Below are 17,315 nucleotides of genomic sequence, written 5' to 3' on the forward strand. Positions count from 1 at the left end.
TGCCTGCTGTAACATACCTCAGTAAAACCTGTTATCTGGGGTGTAAATTGAAGAGCAAAAGTTGTGAGGGAAAAACATGTTTTAACAATAAGAGCTGCTTTTAACAACCATATACTATAGGAACCAGTTTATCCTCTCTGTAAATAGGTGTATGAGTAATATCAATCATACTTTTCCCGACAGCCAGCTATTATATATGTATGACTCACTGTATATGGTTAAAATGGTGAGCCCCGATGCTATTGTATGTTATTATTACACTGGACTGAACATTCAACAACAACATTCAACAATCCCAACATGAAAGAGTGAAAATTGTAGGTAGCGACAGTCTCTCTATCCCTGTTCACCTTTCTTTCATACTTCTCTATAAAGCATCATTTTCCTTTAATGCTTCTCTCTCTACCATCTCAATTGTAGATGTGACAGCAAAAACAGATTTGAGCAAATTGGAAAGGCTATAAAGCTCTATTAAGGAAAACCTTGCACGGTCAGTGGAACAGTGAGAGGGGAAAAACAGACCAATGGGGAGGTGGTGCATATTAAGACACAGAAGAAGACAGAGGGAAAGGATCGTCAAGGAATTTGCATAATGCCAAATGGAGCCCTAGTGAGGCTGACAGCACGACTTGTAGCTCAACAATTTTTTTCCCCCACACATTAATTTCTTCCATCTTTCAGCACAGTATTGTTCCCATAACCATGCATCATACACACTGTAAAAAGCCATGAGAGTTAGCACTCTGTTTCCCTCTCTCCAACACACCTACACATAAACATAAACACTCAAGCAGCTGCAAAATACAGTGGGACTGACAAGATGCTCAACTGTCTTCCATGTTAGAAAAACCTTGTCAAAATTCACAATTCTGCCAAGTGAGTGTTGGAGGGAAGTAGAGCGCCGAAGGCAGGGTGGGGGTGGGGATGGAGGGGTGGTACCCTCATACTTGAAAGAAAGGGAGAGAGGGAGTGACAGGTTGATTTATTCAAAGAGTGAGGAGTGGGTGAATCAAACTTTAATGGCTTTTGGGAGTGCAAGCTGTCCCCCCCACCCCACTTCCCCCCTTCAATCTTGCCCCTTCTCTCTCAGTCTTTCCTTGTCTGCTCCCACCTCACCTCCTTTATCTCTCTCTCTCTCTTTCTCAACCTCCCTCGCTCTATGTTTCTGCACTTTTTGATGGTCACTCACAAACGCAAGCCTTCCCTTTTTTGACAGACAAATATGTGCCCATTTCTGCGTAGCACGCAAATCAAGGTGCTCTTCATGCTCAGCGGGGTAAAGTAAATGACAGAAAGATAAAGAGAGGAAGAGGAGGTGATTTACCTTCACAAGTGGCAGCACACGTGATGCCCAGGCAGCATTTGTTGCATCAACTCCTGGACTGGAAAGGATGTGCGGAAAAATTGTTCTACGGGCCCGACGTCCTCCCTGACAACTCACTTAAGCCACTATTTGCCCTGAAAGGCTCACTGAAGTCTACAAATGAATCATCATTCATGGAAGTGAATGACTGCAGTCACTCTTTCAAAAATGTGCTATCTTACACGTGAATACAGGCTTGCACGGTGAACATCTGCAGATAGAGAAACACACACTCGCACGCACTCCCCACACACAAAACAAACCCCGAAAACAGAAATTAGGGAACTATTTCTACATGAAATATGTGAGCAAACAGATGGTTAAAGAGTCTGAGTCTGTAGTTAAATTGGCCATATGTACTGTATCTGCATTGGATAGAAAATGGAGGAGTTAGTGTAGGAGTTAGAATAGTTTGTGGAGAGGATGATCATGTGCTATGTTTTAATCAGCGCTGCCAGACATAATCACACAGACAGATGGAGAAAGATCTAAAAAAATAAATAAATAAGCAAAAGAATATTTAACATTCAAACCAACAATTTACTGCTTCAAGACTTAAATGTATTTCATTATTCATCATGTATAAAGTTTATGCACATAAATCTGAAGAAAATGTCTGCAGCTAATTCTTCAATAAGGATAGTTGGGGTTTTTTTTTGAGAAACCATAAAGTTAGCTTGGAATTTTGTCCAAAGCACCAAATATATGTAGGAGAAAGTTAAAAATAGAGCCTGAGGTGAGTAAAATATTGACTGCTTCCCATTTAACCTTCTCACTTTATCCATTTTTTCTCTCTTTCTCCCTAAATCCCTCCATCCATCCCTATGGGGCTCAAGGTCTTAGTGTCAGGCAGAATTCTCTTTGAGGCCTGTGCCTGTCAACCAGCCACCACTCAGCTCAGTAACCACTAGATTCAATTACACTACAGGAGAGACCGGGAGAGATGATACTGAAATCATTATGGGCTAAATCCAACTTCTAGGAGGCAGCATGTGTGTGTTTGTATGAGTGTGTGTTGTTTCATAAAGACGGTGTTTGTGTTGGTTGGTTTGTGTGCATTATATGTGAATGTGGATACTAAAGTTTAATCACAAATATCTTATGACAAGTTATTTCAAAATATATGTATTCCGCTACAAATAAAAACGTGTCTATGAGGTTCCCAGAGAACGTTGCAACTGCAAAGATATTAGTCATACTTATACTGTACTGTGTAGGTGCTGCTTTAGAGCTGAGATATTTGTCTAAAACCTGGTAAACAAATTACTTTTGGATGCTGTAACCTGCTACAAACAGGGCAGAAGGCAATCAAAGATTGGATTTTCAGCTTTCAGAGTCCAACAAAAGCAAAGAAGAAAGGAATATAACAGATTCATCTATGTTCTACCTGACAGCGACAGAGGGCACATCAAATAGCAGGTGCCTCTGTTTTGCTGCCAGAGCCCACATCAACACTAAACAGCTCATTCACAGGCATAATAGGAGCTCTCAAACACCCTCTGCCAATATTATCTAAAATACGAGTGCATTTGTGTGTGTGTGTCTGTGTGTTTAGTGCGTGAAATTCTGTTATGCTGTTTAACTCAAAATTGTTTGGAGGCAGTAGTAGCCAAAAGTTGGGGGCTGAAACGATGCTGGTATGAATTCCTCTCTTCTACAAAACTGCCATGATGGTGCCTTTGAGCATCTGAGGTGCTCCAATACACATGCTTCCCAAACACACAGTCCAACCGACCATTCAAAAAAAATAATAAAACAAGGGCTGAGAGCCAAATTTTAATATGGTGAACAGTCATTTAATTAAACAAAAGTTAATTACCATTGTTTTAGGAACAAAAAACATTCTGATGAGGATTCCTTATTATGCTTCTGTTGAACAAGACCTTCCCTTCCCTAACAAACCAAACAGAAACCTTTATATGTTAGACCAGACTGAATGTTTCGATGTCTGACTTCCACCTAAGGGGGCTCCACCTTGGGCAGCCCTGTTCTATAAGATCAGCCGTAGTTCATCAGAGCTTACTGTAGGTTAGAGGGGGACATTGAGATATGGCTGATAGAAAATAGAGGCTGAGGAGGGATTTGCTCACTTGCCTGACATACCTGAGAGACAGTAAACAGATAAAGTTTGGATATCTATCACTTGAAGCCTCTTGCCTGTCTGCCTGTTTACCAATACATTTAATCCATCTGTGTGTCGCATTACAGCACTGGTCTGTGTTCGGCTATACAATCTTCTGTGCATCATTACTGCTATCGAAGGCAGGATTCCACTGCACTGCGTATCTAGGTAGGGATGAATGTGAGTTTTGGCGAGAGGACGAAAGAGAGATGAAATGTAATTTCTGTAATGCTATAAGTAGAGTGGCTCGACCAAAATAACACAAACTTTAACAAACATACATTGCTAAGGTCATGGGGAACTATGGATCGATCATATCGAAACATGATCATAAATGCAAGCAAGGTGAGTGTGTATGATCCAATAATGCAATTAAAATCTGTTTTGTACAGAGCAGCATGAGAGCATGAGAAACAGGCATTTGAGGCAGAAAATACTGCAGAGAAAGAGAGAGGAGAAGCAAAAGACCACAAGTGACAAAAAGAACAACAGAAAACTGTGTTTGTGGTCAGGGGCATGGTATCAAACACACACTTGGCACAGTTAGAGAAGTTGTTAGTGTTGGCATTTGATATTATCACAGAGCACTGACTGAAAGACCGACTCCCAGTGGGGGAGTGTGAGGGTCACGCAGCTTGGGGCTGGTATGTGAGTGTTTTTGGGGGAGTTGCTCTTAAAGCCATGAATGGTCCCAGAGCTGCTCAGACTGCAGCGCTGTACACCACAGATGCACAGGTAACGCTTTAGATTACAGCCTGCACACTTGGCAAAACATTTTGAGTTTGTCAATAGAGGGCTTGCTATATCGTGGGCTACCTGTCGTGCTTAGGGAATGTGAAAAACACTTCTCAGTATGTTGTAGTCTCACTCCATCATCTCAACCAATAATGGATTTGGGTTGTGGCCCATCTGCTGTTGTATCAAAACATTATTTCTGGTGATAGTCGTCGCTCTTTGTATCCAGTCTCTGCTGCTGGCTGCCTGAGTGTGTGGATGCTGTAAATTTGGCCAGCTCATTAGCACTGACAGAGGGAATGCTAGCAGCCCACCTGCTCCCCTTCACCCTCTTTATGGCTCTACAAATTAAAACGACATTTACACACTCTCTCCCTCACTCTCCCTACTGCACCGCTCACCTTGCCACTCACATTGCTTCATCTGCTCACTGCTGAGCTGCGTCAGGCCCACCCCAATAAACCTCCTTCCCTAACCATTCTTCTGTTTCAATAACCCTTGAGCACTTTGTCTTGTTTTCTTCTGGCTTCTATCAATCTGTTTTGTGTCATGTCACACTTTGCTTGAGTTAAATCTCATCATTTGAATCCTTTGACTTTCTGTCATCACTGCTCTTTCACTTTTACTACTCTGTCATCTATCTATCACCCTTTCCCATCTTTTTCTGTGTACTAAAGTTCAACAGGACTGTCTTGTAGCGCTGGTAATCTAACCTTTAGTTACTGTGGCATGTCCAGTGAGTGACAGCAAGATGGAGTGATGTCGCTGCATGTTTGCTTCGCCCGCCAGAGGTCGGTTAGGGTCATGGAGGTAATGAGGCCATAAAAATGCAGGGAACGAAAGTTGTGGGGAAACAAGATAAGGTGGAGAAAAGGATAGAGAAAGGAGAAACAGGGTACAATGAAAAAAGTGAACACAGCTCCAAAAACTCTCACAGGCTTTAGGTGGAAGAGGTGAAAGTCTTGGAGCTCTCTGTCTACAGATTGGACTAAGTGCTGCATTGTTATTGCAACACACACAGTCATAGAAATATGAATCAATTTTCTGTGTCTCATTTATCAAACACACTAATAAATTCACTGAGATTTGCGATCACACAAACACATTCCACCTGCATTAGTCTCACACTGTGCTCAAATACATCTGTTTTGCATATTTTATTTGGAATGTTATGTCTCATTGTTACAGGCTTCAGCTCTTTCCAATGTAAGTAAATGCTGGTGAATTAGAGCCACTGTTGCACTAGTGTTTTAAGCAACCTCATCTATTACCACGTGCCATTGCCTAAAATAAAAATGCTTAAAATTTTGTAAGCACTAGGAGGGCAGGACTGACATAAGCAGTAATTCACTGAGTGATGCAGGGGAACTAACAATATGTGAGCGAATGAGGGTCAAACACAGCTCTGTTTAATAGCTTTTCAGAGGCTAAACTGAAGCCTATTGTTTGCAGAGCTTGGAAAGTCTGTATGTGGACTATAAGTGAGTCCCACACAACTGAGCAGTGGCTGCATTGGCCTGAGAGAACCTTCCCTAGTGGGTGGTCTAAACAGCCTAGTCTAAACAGTCCTTCTTTCTCCCATTTATTTGCCTGACTTTATGGATTGGAGAGAGAAAAAGCCAGTGGCTTTGAAGATTTGGTGAAGACTCAGAAAGGGGTATGTGCTCAATATAAACACAATAAGATATGTGTATGTGTGTGTGTGTGTGTGTGTGTCTGCTTGTGTGTATGTGCGGATTTCAGCCCCTGTTTGAAGTCCTCCACTCCACTCTGGCAATTACTTCATATCAAGGATTAGATGAGGGAGAGGGCAAAGAGGAGAGAGAAAGATGGAGAGAAGTGAGAGCTGAGGAGGGAGGTAGCAGATTCAGAGAGAGGACAGAGAAGCTAGAGAAACTGAGAGGAGAAAAGAGATTGAGGTCTCCACTGCAGAGGGTGTTTTTTTCCCTATAACGGAGGCTGTGCACATTCTCTAAACATGAGCTAGACGAGAACTCCCCAAAATCGTGAGTAGATCACAGGTGCAGAAAAATGTAGCTATTTCCAGGACAGCAGAGACAGAAAAGCACTTTGAACAGTTGATGATCACAATAAGTTGGATCTGGCCACCATGCATTACTACTGTTAAAACTGTCATACCTATTCAGGTATATTTCATACATATTTTCTTACAGTACCTTGTCTTAAATTCCAGGAGCAAACCTTTGCTTTCTAAGGCATACATGTGAGGAAAATGCTCTTTTGTGACTTGTCACATAATTTCTCCGCCGGCATTGTTTTTATGTTCATATGAGAAATTATATTGTAATTGTTCTACACATGATGAATTCTCATTTTATTTAAACTGTCCGCAGGGAAGGTTTGGGCCTGTTAACATCACAACCTGTGATTTCTACATTGGTTATTTTACTGCTACCTTTAAAGCAGTTATACTCAGTCTTACCTCTGGGATGTGGACTGTGTAAGGCTGCCCATGGAAGATTGGTGCATTATCGTTCACGTCTCCAATCTGGATGTTTACTGTGTCTTTGACCACCTGAGGGAGCAAACACTTTGGTAAATCTCTTCCAAAGCCACCTCCACACCTGCACACTTACTTGACAGAGTACTGTAGTTACTGAAAATGTGTATTAGCACTACCAAGCCAAGATTTAGAGTGAAGGAAAACAGGACAAGTGTGTGATAGATTACCCGCGGGGGAGAGTAGGTTGAACGTCAGTATGTTTCAGTAACTAAACTGTGTTGAGTGAGACAGGTGTCAGAATGATTTCATGTGAGAAAGAGAGAAAAAAGGGTGAGAGTGAAAGCGCGAGACTGAAAGAGAGATGGATTGAGAGAGAAGGCCTCTATATGACGTGTGGTCAGACTACATCCAGGTGTCAGCATGTGTCATAACTGTGATCACAGTGCAAATCTGTCTCTTACCTCTTGAATGTCACTCACGTAGAATTCGACCTGCATCTCTGATTTGGTCTGGTAGAGACAGAGACACGTGTCAGCACATACTTTGCATGAATGTGTAGTGCAAAAGAGCTTTGCAGAAAGGCATAACTAGATAGAAATGCTGTTCTGAACTCAAAACCCTTTCTTCTTCATCTCTCCCCACTGACAGGTATTGTGCTTTTCACTACTCTTTCATCATTCCATAATTTGCATTCCATCTCCTATTTTCAAAATTGTCCTGAGTGTCTTTTTTTTGTATATAGTGCATTTGCTTTGGTAATGTGCAAGCGTGTGCACAGTTTTTGGTGTGTGTGTTGATCTTACCTCACGGTCGAGCTGCTGTCGAAGCCACACCACGCCATTGTCTTTGTTCACTGAAAAATACCTCATTGCCTCCTCTCCTGAAACGCCATATATGAGGGGCTCTCCCTCAGGATCAACAGCCTTTAGCTGGGCCACTGATGAACCTGCCAGACAGAGTCAAAGGTCAGGGTGGCTAACAAGTTTTTTTATTGGTTATGTGACCTTGTAATGGGTCATATAAAAAGCAACACACATAAAAGGATATGTCACCCATATAAAAAACATTTCATTGCATTTGAGGCATATGTACAGGATAAAATAGCATTGAGATTATGATGTCTGAGTATCACTGTTGGATTGTTTCTGGCAATAGTTGACACTGGAGTTAGTTTAATTTAGCTTCCCACAATTGACCAGGAATGTCTTCTCTTTTAAAGGTCAGGTACCCACTAAATACTAACAAATAAGGAACAACTTGACTCATAGTAAAGAAAAAATCTTAGCAGAGCATGATGTTGGTATTGACATTTAAGCTTTAATTTTGAACCATTTGAAGGCTCATTTAATTACACAGTTCCAATGCATATTTTATCTTGTGAGTTACTTTTCATAAATGTAATCTGTAGTGTTAAATGCAGATAATGCAAAGCAAACCAAAAGAGAGATAGATCACAGCTACAACATAAAGGAGGAAATGTTCCAGCAAAAAGAATTAAAGTGATATGCAAACACCAAGCTGCATTTTCATGTTAAGGATAAAGAAACACACACACACAACACATACAAACACATTAGCATGTGTAAGGGTAGAGGAACAAAGGGTTTTAATTGGAGTTGCATTGGTTCACAGGCCTCATTCATCACAGACACTAGGGTTCAGACAGGCTGGCTAATCAAACCCAGAGGTGGGGATCCATCAGCCCGACTAATCCACCATGTTGGACAGATGTGTCAAGGAAGGCAAGGCTGAGGTTAGTGGGGGAGGCATGGACGACAACATCAAGACCCCATGACCTGGAGGGACAAGGCTCATTACTAGCCAGGGTAAAACTACTTGGGCAGGGCATTGTAATGGGCCGAAGGGGAGGGTATGCTGTTATCAGTCACAAATAGAAAATGTATTATTTTCTCTTTCCATTCATATTCACACACAACACACACACAGCTGAAATGTAGACACACATTTACAAGTATGTCCAAGTTTAGATAAACTGTTGTTCTGAGGTCATTCTTTTGACCTGCATTTGTCTCTAAACCCTGACCCTCAGTTGCACAATCAAAAAGAGACAGACATTCTTGTAGTTTTACATTTAGTCATTTATTTCCATAAAGGAAGAAACAAAGATTAAAAATTAGACGCTGTCCATGGTGCTGAACTGTAGTCCTGTAGGGATGAGCTCAAAAAGTTTTAGGAGACTCACTGCTAAGAACCTTCACTTTCCTCCCAACATCAACGCAATTCTGTTACTGATACCCCCTTTCTTTCTTGTTCCATTGATTCTCGCTATAAACCCTAATCTCAGCAACAAGCCTTTCCCCACTGAAGTCCAAAATTGTACTTAACAAAACTTAATACAGTGTGATAATATATCTCAGTGGTTTGCTGTCACCTCACAGCAAGACAGGTTTGAGGTTTCTGGGTTAAAGTCTCAGCTCTCGTCCCTCCAATGTGTAATTTCAGAGTGTTCTCTCCAATTTTTTGTGTGGGTTTGCTAAAGTTGCTCCACTTTCCTCTCATTATCAAAAGGTCAGAAAACATGGAAAGTCTAGATTTCAGAGGTGAAAGTGACACACACACACATTCAAAACCCTTGTGACATCTCGATGTGAATTTACATATTTGTTTGTCTGTATGTTTGTTTGTGTCTCTCCGAAGCTGACCTTACGCAATGCATGTTGGGAGCATAGTAATAAATATTCAAGAGGGGAACATGGAGTGGAGAGTAAATACAAAGATTATATATGCATTCAATGAGCGCATGTACACACGTATACATACACTCATCCTCTCTCCCTCCCTGCAGGTACTCAGTCAGACGATAGAGGTGAAGCCAAACTAAATCAAGCCTGTCACTCGCACACCAAACTGCTTAACACAACGACCAATTAGGCTTCACAATCACACACCCCTCTCGTTTTATTAATACACCCCATTTTCCTATGAAAGGGTGGCAAAAATGACTAATTAATATAACGATTTATGAACCCCTCTCATTGCATCTAATGAGATTTATGCAAATTCAGCGGCTTTCAATATGAGTTATAATTTGGTCGAAGACGGTGCAAATTAAGCATTTTACCTCATAGTCATCAATAATAACAGATTTTTTTTCTCCTTCTCCTTCCGGCCCTCTCAACTGAGGAGGAATTGTCTGCTTCATGTGGGTAGACACACTCGAGTGAAGAATAACAAATGGTCATTTGAGACTAAGACTATGTATGAGAGCCACTGTCTTATGGAAGATTAACTCCTACTTTGGAACAGAGAGGTGAACTAAGAGCGACCCATTAACTATATTGGTTGGATTTTCTGCTCAGATTAAGATTAAGTACACAGTATGGGGTGCTCACATCGCTGGACTGCTAGAATATGTCCATGTCTGCTGAAGCACAGTGCCTTTGCTTTCTGATACAGATTTGGTACTGCACATCATGTATGAATTTACTCAAATTCCTCTTAATTTTCTCAGGTCCAATCAGGCTGGGTTTCACAGGTTGGGTTAACAGAGAAAAATGTATGTGATCCAGTAAAGAACAAATTAGGGATCAGGAGATTTTACTTTGGCCTCAAAAATAGAAATGTCTGAGAAATGGAACAACTTTGACATTACTGTCAGCAACAACAATAAATCTGTGTTTTCTTGAATGACACAGTGGAAACATTTGCTGAGGTAGAAAAAGACAAATAGTAGAAAATAGTAAAAAAAAACTCACTCACTCACTGGAGTCCAAGGTGACACTTTACACGTCTTGTTTTGACCGACCAACAGTCCAAAGCCCAAAGATAATCAGTTTACTATGATGGCAAAGGAAAACATCTTCATATTTGACAAGCTGGTACCAGTAAATGTTTGATATTTTTGGTTGAAACCATTATTTGATTATCAAAATAGTTGCAGATTTTTTTTCAATCAGTTAATTGACTAATCATTGCAGCTAGAGAAAATACAACATTTTGTTGCTTCTTATTCAGGCTACTTTAGGGTTAAGGCTTAGTTTAAGTTTACAATTAAATAAGGATTAGGTTTGGTTAAAGTCATCCTCCACTCAAAAATGTGTTTTGGTTATTGTTACTTCACTGTGTAGAATGATGTATGTGCAGAGTTTGACACTAAAAGATTTAGGATTAGAATTAAGATGTAGGCACAGAGCAGTAAGGGTCAAGGTTTGGGTTAGGACACTACTGTACCAAACAGCACTGTGTGCAAACCTTCCTCGCAAGTATAGTAATACATCGTGTGTGTGTTTAGAGTATCCTTCTAGTGCTTATCTGTAACACGGTGGCACCAAGCCCTTTCCCCTGACAAATGATGCTATTTAGCAGCAAGTGATGCCAGTATTACTGTTATGAATGATACAGTGCACATTAACAGTGCCCCTCCCCTTCTCCTCCACTCTGCAACACTGCTCCCATGACAAGAGCGATGGGCTGGAAGAGCCATCTCTCTAGCTCACCTTTCTCTCTCTTATTGTCCCCCGAACCTCTTATTCTCTCTGCAAACTTAAATATTGAATCCCTACTTTTGCTTCTGTGTTCATACAGTAAGGTCAAACCAGAATGAAGCAGAGCAAACTACAACAAACCAAGGTAAGCACATTAAGCTTTCGGGGACCACACCACTTGCATACTTCATCTGACCTAGTAGATTTGGAGATACGTGGTTCCTCCTGTGAGTTAGTACGAATGTGAAACAAAGCCTACATGACTCACACTATGAGGGCAGTGTGAGTGGGACACTGAAATACATGCACAGTTTTATATTTCAGACCCTTTGGTACATACTGTATGTGGTTTTTTCAACATGCTTTAACTTTAAGGCTTCACGGTATACCTGAAAGAAATATTGGAAGCATTTAGGTTTAAAAATGTTAGAGGTGGAGAGAGGGAAATTGGTGAGGCAAAAGTGTGAAGCATGTGCGCAATAAAAGAGGCATAACAGAATGAGAGTACATTTAAAAAACAGGGAAAGAGGAAAGAGCACATGAGGTTGTTGAAGAAAGTAATAGATGCACTCCATTACCATAAGCACTTCTCCCAAAGTTAGAGTAGGACTTCTGCATTAAGACAAAGCATCGTTGCTTTACTGTGACAGGGCTGAAAAACGTACTGCCATAAAACATACAAAATGACAAGGCCTGGAGAGGCAGAAGACTATAAGTGATGAGGAGGGGGAGATGAAAGTAAGAAGACTTGCTACACAGCAGCACCCTCATGTTTTACTCAGCCCAGCCTTTTAGGAAAGGCAAGGGGACCAGTGGGGGCGCTAAATCAGCCACTGGAGGACATCAATCCCTGCTGGATCAATAGGAATCGGGCGTGTTAGACGGGGATTCGGCTGGGTCCTGCCCTGGGGCCTCAGGCTTGAGAAAGAGAAGGGGCTATAGGCCAAAGCCCTGTTTATTATGTCAGTGACATCTCTAGACCTCTCGGTCATCTGAGCGCTGATTCAGTGGGACGGGCAATGTCAGGACTGCAATTTCGGGCAGGTTGAGAATTATAGCTTTGAATTTTATGGTGCACAGAAGCTTAATGGGTATATGGGCAATGTTCAGTACGCTGACTACCAAAGCAGCGGCAATCAAAAGAAAAAAAAGCCACCTCAAGACAAAGCGGAGAGATGACTGACTGTGGAGGACATGGCAGAGAGAATTTTGATCTTTACCTGCTTCTTATAAATACTTGATGGATTGTCTTGAGGCAGGGCCAGTGAGCCTCAGGGTTGAAGTCATGCAATCAGTAGGCTGATGAGTCAGTGAGATGCCACTCATGTTACCACACTGTCTATCCACTGACAAAGAGAGCCTTCAAACACATCAGCAACGCCAAGCCGAAGCCACGATGCCTCACATCAATCACTTCCATCACAAATTCACACAGGCAAATACTGTCTTCAACTAACTGGCAGCATGAGCTCATCCAGTACTGTGTCTGTATTTTGTTCCCTGCTTTTTAGTGCAGCATTCGTCACTTTATGGATTGTGAAGAGAAATTGAACTCTCTCTGTGGAGAGAAACAGTAATAGAAAGCCTTCACATCTGTCACATAGATGAGTTGTGATTATGAGACTGTGACTCTAAGCTATAATGCTGTACTCTTTTCAGTATCGGATCCATCAGGCCTAAAATAACAAGCAGAGAACTAAAGAGGAAGCAGGCAAAACAGCGTACTGCTAATCGACTGTGTGCCATTATAACAAAATAGGTCTGTTTCTTGCACATCACTCTTGCAGAAGGTCTGTGTGTGTCTGCATGTTAAAATCACCACACTGAAAGATCTATACAGTCATAAACTGGGAGAGAACATGGGTCACACATGCAGAAATGCCATTATACTTTTGTTGAAATGAGAAATAGGAAAGTAGAATTTTTCTTAACTGTGCAAACGCAAAAATAAAAGCACTGTATTCAACTTTTAAATGATAAAAACTAAGGTGGGTGTGAACTTTAAGTCATACATAAAACAGTAGAACTATATTGAAGTACTGCACTCAAACCAGTGTGAGACCCCAGCTGTTTCAGTCAGTCTGGCTCATATAAGCACTTTGAGGGTAATTTACGAGTCAGATTCCATCAGGGTTTTTAAGTCACCATTTCAGGCTCATCCTTTTAAGTGATCTCTTGGGGGCACCTGCATTAACTCGCACCCTCACCTCCAGTCAAACACACAATAAATTAAACTTTCTTTTCTTTCATTGGAAATATAATGGAAATGAGTTGAAATCTACCAATCGCCACTTTCTTTGCCATCAGTGCTGTGTGCTGCGTTAATGTCTAGAGATCCAGGTTCCTTCTGGGAAGCCAGCTTGACATGGAAATAAACCGAGCAGATCTACTCGGAATGACAATAGTGTGATGGCCAGAAACTGAGTGCTTGGACCTCTATTTCCATACAAAGAGAGGTGTATGTGTTCAGGGGGCATCTTTAATAGGAGAGAAGAGGGTGCATGCAGATAGTTTATTTGCCTGTAGGATGAAGTCAGGCATGGAGAGTGACAGTAAAGGCTTTTCCCCAGGGAGGTCAATTAGAAAGCTTGCAATAAAAAAAGATGGAAAGAAAGAAAAAGCCCACTGATAATGTTTGCAAGCCTTTGTGCCATGAAAAAACATTCTCAAATCAACACAACCGCTGCAGACGAGCACAATTTACTTATTAAATAATAGGTGCAAATTATAACTGGAGTTCTTCAAAGGAATTTATATTTGTCTGCTAGAAAAAGCTAATTTATCACGGAGAAATCCTTACATTTTAATAGCTCCTTTGAAACAAGACATTTACCATATTCTATCTCATTTTCCTCTCATTTACCCTTTCTCTATTTTTCACTGCCCTTCTTTCCTTTGTGTGTGTGTGTGTATGTGTTTGCGTGTGCACAAAGCGCATGTGTGTGTGTGTGTGTGTGTGTGTTTGTGACATCAATAACCGTGATGGCGAACAGAGCCGAAGACAAATAGTGCCCAGAGTCTGGCTTTAAGTGACTCCTGTGTTTCAACAACACACACCATGAGAGTCCTTGGGAGCTGGTGTATTAATCCAACAGATTTATGACTAAATCTGTCACGGATGAGAGGAGAATACCCTCTGCCTTTCCCTTAGCCATTCCTGAGAGACATGAACACCTTCCAAACCACACATCCTAAATGCGTGTGCGTACACAGCTTTTAAGCTACCAGACTGTACATATTCAGACAACATATGCACATTTATTGTGTGTGAAAGACATAAAGGAAAACAAAGATTAGCACACCTAGATGTAAGTACATGAGCATAAAACATCTCCTGAAGGTCATCTGGTATAAATTATAAGTTATACTGTCAAAAAAAGATAAGTTTCACTGTTTAACTAAAAAAAGCGAAGGGGCTACCACATGTTTTGTCCAGCCATCCTCTTGTGAAAGTGGGTGAAGGTGCGAGCAGTGTGTGTACTGTGCAGATGCATGGCACTCTTCAATAGAAACTAGGCTACGGCTTATGATACAGCTTAAAACTCTCGAATGGGAGGAGTAAAATGTTGAAAACAATGGTTTATGTACCTGTGCATTAACCTTGTGAAAAAAGAAGAAAGCAAAGATTGCAGTCGGTTTTGTTTTATTCTCCCAGGCTTGCAGAGAGGAGGCATCAAGGGAATTTTAAGAAGCTGTACAACGATGAATGTCATCAAAAACTAGTAAAAGGCAAAGTTTAAAGACAAAGTTGAATAACTCACATACTTTTGAGACTTTTAGGCACTAATGCCAATATTGCAGTATAAATTTTGGGTTGGATGAATCACATTAGCGCATTTGGTTATTAGAATATATTTGATGTTGCTGCTGTCCACATTAATCATACATTGGAAGCGATTCAGCTCAGTCTAAAATGAACAGGAGAGGATGAAGAATGTGATTGGATGTCCAGCCCAGGATCGGCTTTCTAATGCACCCAAATGGTGAAATGATGAAAACACTGAGTGACAAGGCTGTGACTAACCAATCACATTGCAAAAGTCGGAGGACAGTGAAGGACATTAGTGGGCAGTCATCCCACGCATTGGTGAGGAGAGGCAGACCTGTCACTACAAATTCACACACAGCTCCGTTCACTCTGCGATCACACAGGAAAGCTCTTTGCTCTGGCTATTTTCTATTCCATCCCATCACAGTCTTGCTGTTCCCCCACTCCACCACTCTCCATGCAATTCTCCCTTTTGTTTTTGTCATCCTCTCGTCACACTCCGTCCTGCTTGTGGAGGCCAGACAGAGGGACGCAGGCAGCATTGATAGGAGTGGACAGTTGGCTGTGTGCTACTGAGGGTTCTGGAGTGACGGCTGAGTCAAGTCGAGTCAAGTCAGTTTTATTTATATAGCACCAAATCATAGCAGAAGTTATCTCAGGGCACTTTTCATACAGAACAGGTCTAGACCGCACTGTTTAGAGGTCTGTTGTTGTCACAAAAGCAAACACCCGCCCCAAACACACATGCATCCACCCAAAACTGCACCACACCTGCCAACATGCCAGCATGTCCATCAGCACTGGCATTTTGTAACGCCTGCCAAATCCTTTCCCTTTTGTTTTCGGTCTTTCTGTCTTGCTCTTTTCATTCAGTTTTGCTGCTCACCTCAATTTTTAATTCTGTTCTTATTCTGTTATTTACCATTCTTTTTCACCCTGCCCACTCTCCCTCTCTCCTCCTGGCCCTCTGCTGACCTCACCAGGGCTGACTATTACCCGAGAGTGAGCTAAATCATGGTCGCGTAATGGAACATGCCACCTTTATTGTGAGGCCACATACACATAAACACAGTCACACTGAAACAAAAGCCTCTCCCTTTTGGCCTTTCCCCCTTTTCTCTCCCGTTTACATGTTTATCATTTGGCCCATGTGTTACTGAAATATAAAGCTGATGTTGTGTCTGTCAGCCCTGCGGAAGTGGATGGGGATGCTGGGGAATGGCAGGCACCGGGGCCAAGAATGAGGCTGTGGCAAATCAGAGTTGACCTCCAGCCCTGGCTGTCATTGGCTGGGAGAGTGTGGAGTATAGCCTCAGAAAACAAGGGCTGCTTTTCTTGACAAACATAGCTATAATGAACATGTGAAGATTGTGAGAATTAGCAGAGGTTTCCCCTGGACAAGGAATCTATAGTGCATGGATGTGCACTATAGATTTAAGAACTTGCAAATCTCACAAAAGACATGTGCTTTGAAAATTCATAATATGCTCGCCACACTACTCAACATCAGGAAGGCAGCATTTACCGTACAACTTCATTTTCAGTGATAAAACAGCAGCACCCAATCGAAGAATTTGTCACCCTCGTTGATAGAGCTGTAGTCAACCAAACTAAATCGACTGAAATCGTACATAATCGATTAGTCGATGGGGGTGGGGGGCGGTATGTGTGTAACGGGACAGAATGCGAGGGCACAGTGAACTTACATTTCTCCGTTTTGCCTCTTCAGGTTAGGCTAACCTATTGTTGCTAACTTTGGAGCTAACCCCATTCACTTTTCCAGCACTTGGGGAAACAACAGACGTGACTTTTTTAGCATTTATTAACTGTTACACTTTACACTGTACTGTTCATTTATGGCCAGACTGAGAACTTACCACTAACCTTTTCCTCTGCTCCGCTCGCATCCACCGTCACTTTCCTGCCGCTCTTTCCCGCTCGCTACGCAAACATACTAAGCACTGCCCTATTCCTAAACGGAGTTACGTTACCGATATTTAGCGTTAGTTTTGGCATTAAAAAAACATCTTTTGGCCTGGCGGGGGTTCGTTGATATTATTACAGGAGAAACGCTGATTCAGTAAACATTCAGTACGTTGAGTAAACATTGAGTAAAAGTTGGGCACAGTTAGACCCAGCAGTCTCCATTAGGTTGGGCGAGTTCAATGTTGTGAAAACAACGGGGGTGTTTTGAATACACCCCCGATAAAATATAGCCAAGCAAAATCTAACAATTAAGTTTGTCTCCCAGGTCTTCCAAAGCCAGTCTGATGTAACTACTCACCTACCAAATGGCAGACACTGTGGCTGAATGCTGAGAGCAATGTGGAAGTGCTTTAAAGGTAGAATTAGTGATCCCAACGTTATAAAAGCGTTGCCTCATGGAGGATAGTTTGGCTCATCACAGGATGAAAAGC

The 17,315-nt window shown here is 41.7% G+C and overlaps 1 protein-coding gene across 8 annotated transcripts in view; it reads right to left on the minus strand.

Annotated features, from left to right (window-relative positions):
- cdh23 (cadherin-related 23) overlaps nt 1-17,315 on the minus strand; it is a 186,198-nt gene that overhangs the window by 119,180 nt on the left and 49,703 nt on the right. For 6 of the 8 annotated variants that reach the window (XM_067609599.1, XM_067609602.1, XM_067609598.1 and 3 more), the window contains 3 exons: nt 7,488-7,630; nt 7,146-7,193; nt 6,664-6,756 (listed from right to left, as the gene is read on the minus strand). In XM_067609599.1, coding sequence (XP_067465700.1) covers nt 6,664-6,756; nt 7,146-7,193; nt 7,488-7,630 — 284 coding nt within the window. Of the gene's footprint in view, nt 1-6,663; nt 6,757-7,145; nt 7,194-7,487; nt 7,631-16,775; nt 17,037-17,315 lie in introns of those variants that run through there. The other 2 variants (XM_067609604.1, XM_067609603.1) reach the window with 2 other exon arrangements.

Source organism: Thunnus thynnus, chromosome 14, assembly GCF_963924715.1.
Source record: "Thunnus thynnus chromosome 14, fThuThy2.1, whole genome shotgun sequence".
NCBI classification, from domain to species: domain Eukaryota; kingdom Metazoa; phylum Chordata; class Actinopteri; order Scombriformes; family Scombridae; genus Thunnus; species Thunnus thynnus.